The sequence below is a fragment of the Elephantulus edwardii genome, unplaced genomic scaffold, assembly GCF_000299155.1.
Source record: "Elephantulus edwardii isolate Elephantulus edwardi_28Jun2011 unplaced genomic scaffold, EleEdw1.0 scaffold00294, whole genome shotgun sequence".
NCBI lineage: Eukaryota > Metazoa > Chordata > Mammalia > Macroscelidea > Macroscelididae > Elephantulus > Elephantulus edwardii.
This window is the reverse complement of record NW_006400044.1, coordinates 1,771,653-1,774,774: the sequence shown is the minus strand read 5'-3', so window position 1 is coordinate 1,774,774 and position 3,122 is coordinate 1,771,653. Positions and strand designations below refer to the sequence as shown.

General features: G+C 41.9%; 1 protein-coding gene across 2 annotated transcripts in view; it reads left to right on the top strand.

The window, feature by feature from the left end:
• Positions 1–2,466, top strand: part of UNC5C (unc-5 homolog C (C. elegans)) — a 619,049-nt gene extending 616,583 nt beyond the window's left edge. Inside the window, exon 16 of one of the 2 annotated variants that reach the window (XM_006900759.1) lies at positions 1,614–2,466. In XM_006900759.1, coding sequence (XP_006900821.1) covers positions 1,614–1,776 — 163 coding nt within the window. In that variant the 3' untranslated portion in view covers positions 1,777–2,466. The remainder of the gene's footprint in view (positions 1–1,613) is intronic. The other variant, XM_006900758.1, reaches the window with a different exon arrangement.
• Positions 2,467–3,122: the final 656 nt, after the last annotated feature.

Genomic DNA, 3,122 nt, shown 5'->3' with positions numbered 1-3,122 from the left:
TCTGGGATTCCCATTCTTCTCAGAGTCAGTCACAGTTTGTTATGATCCACACAGTCAAATGCCTTTGCATAATCAATGAAACACAGATAGACATCAATGCTACCCTACATTTAACAGTTACCAATCCAGGAACCATTATGCAAAGGTTCCTGGATTGGTAACTGTTAAATGTAGGGTAGCATTGATTTTCTCCGTCCATACATCTACTTTCTTTTCAGTCTACAAACATGTATTAGGCTCTTTTGTATTTTGTACAGTATATCAGTTGCCAGCTGAGTTGAGAGACATATCTAAGAGTTTCTACTAAATTCCACTGCTCCCTAGTCCACTACAGCTCAGGAGGACTCTCCACTGGGTTTTGTTTGTTTGTTTTTTGTCTTAGGAGGAGGAGACTGCCTCATCTTTTTTTTTCCTTCCATAAAACAACTGGCAGATTTAAACCACTGGTTAGCAACCCAGCGTGTAACACGCCATGACACAAAAACCTAGGTAGCCCAAACAGTTAAATGTTTAGCTACTCACTAAAAGGTTGAGAGTTCAAAACTATCTGGAGGTGCCTCTGAAGAAAGATCTGACAGTTTTCTTCTGACAAGTCTCAGCCTTTTAAAACCCTTTGAAAGGTTTCTACTCTGCACACATCAGAGTGTCTGTGAATCAAAGTCACCTCATTGGCATTGGGAGCTGGGCTTAATCTGACCTTTTTAAGAATCAGATTTTATAACATACTCTGGTTGTTGTTGTTGCTGTTAGGCACCACTGAGTCAAAATCAACTCATCGCTGACCCTCCAGTGGGTTTTCAGAGACAGTAAATGGCACAGGAGAAGATTGCCCGTCTTTCTCGCATGGAGCACCTGGTACATTCAAATCGTGTACCTTTGTTTTAGCAGCGCAGCTCCTTACTTCTAAGCCACTGAAGCTCATAGATATTTGTTCACTAAAGTCATCCTTGAGGAACTCCATTGGTGCTGTGGTTAAGTGGCCAGCCACTAGAAAAAAGGTCAGCAGTTCAAGCCATCGTGGCCCCAAGAAAGAAAGACATGGTCCCCAAAGAATATACTTAAGGAAATCCTGCAGAATGATAATGAGTTGAAATTGGCTAAACAGCACCTACCAGCAACAGTAAAGAATGGAAAACAGTTGCTGTTACCATCTCCTGATGAGTTAGTAATATAGCGAGTAGTAATTACCATGCTAAACACCGTATTGGTATTTGTTTTAAAAGACTTAAGAGTCACTGTGTTTGTAGAGTGTCTCCATCATTGCCAAGCAAAGGGAGGGCAGAGCACTGACCTGCCAAAGGTGCTCGGAGCCTGGACTGGAAGGAAAGCATCTGTCTCTAGGTTTCCTGTTGAGGATTTATAGCCCATAGACATCCTGTCTCTTAAATTACGTTACTCAGACCTGAGGTGAACAAAGTTAAATATCACATCTCCTGTCTGGAGCCGATCTAATTAAATGTGGGCAAGTTATTTAGGGTGTCTCAGAGCAAGTCAGTTTCTCAAATGCGATTAGGAGACTTGAGGACCAAAGGGAGAGAGAGAGTTTTGACTGAGTAAAAGCAGAAGAGAAATATAGACTCATGCCATTCAGTGCCTTTCTGTTCCAACTGCAGGTACTTGAACTACTTTGCCACCAAATCGAGCCCAACGGGTGTGATCCTGGATCTCTGGGAAGCACAGAACTTCCCAGATGGAAACTTGAGCATGCTCGCAGCCGTCCTGGAAGAAATGGGGAGACATGAAACCGTAGTGTCTTTAGCAGAAGGGCAGTATTGACCCACGCTGGAACTGAAAATGAAGAACCGAAATCCACAGGGAGTCTGTGGCCATCCAAGGGGTCACAGCTGAGGAGGAAATCCAGACCAATGAGCTTCACAAGCAAGATTGCTGCGGGAAAGAGAAGGAAAACAGATACAACTACCAATATACATGCCCATTCACTCAGACATCATCGCAGGAGTTAAGCTAAATGGTGTAAATTTGTACCTTGAATTTAGAAGTCAACCTAATTTTCCTTTTAGTTGGGCTGTATGCTGTGTGGTACAGGATCTTACAGTTTCCTAGGAAACGCTTTTTATTGCTATCCAGATCTATGGATAAACTTTCTTAACAAACCCAGTTTCTACAAATGTTGTTTACATCAAATTGGACAGGGATGCAGACACTGTCCATAGCTCGTTCTATTTTTGTTCAAATCATTTGAAGTTGAAGCTGTGGACGGTTCATTGTGTCTATTTCACATTCGTAATTTACAGAGAGATCACAGACTTTTGCAACAAATCTTGCGCATCAAGTGTCTCAGATAATCCTCCCATCAGTGTCCTGTTTCTAGATCTCGTAGAACCAGTGTTACTGTTTGTATCAGGGAAGTGGAGAATCTAAGCGTAAAGGAAAAATAATGAAGACTCCTTTCTCCTTGAGGGGTTTCCATGTGGTGTCCTTTGAGGGATAAAGCTGTAGCATTGCAGGGAAGACAATTAATTCATTCTCAACCACACAAACAAGCATTTCTTCACAACCCTCATTTGTAATATGCAACTAGGAGTGGATTTTTAAAAAAAAATGTATCGTCATTAGTCTCATTATTATTGTTACTATTATCAATTAATATTTACAAGTATTCTAGTGAAAAACATTTTATTTAACTTCTGTTTTTGTTAGCAGGGCTGGTAGTATTTGCTAATTAGGCCTGCCCCACTTACTTGGTTAATAAATGGATGAAGTGGTCTTAGTTTATAACCCAACAGGTATTGCTTCCCTGACCTTTGACCTTTCTGCCACAATCCGCCCTGGTAGAGCAGTAAATGCTTACTAGCTTTGTCGGTCTGTTCTTTCAGCTTGCTCGGGCAGGCTCTTTCTCCTATGAACCCTACTGTGAGAAGTGCTCTGTATTGAATTGTTCGTGAGGTCATGTAGGCCCGTGTCTGCTCGCCACGGTGTTCCTTCCACCTTAGAGGTAGGCTGACAGTAGAATGATGGCCTCTGAGCTAGAAATCAGGAAACCGATTCCTTTTGGGTTTGCCATTGCCTAGCTGAACAAGTCCCTTCACCTCACAGGATTGCAGTGTCCTTGTCTGAAAAATAAAAAGAGTTGAAAGAGATAGTCTCAAGGTCCTAAAATA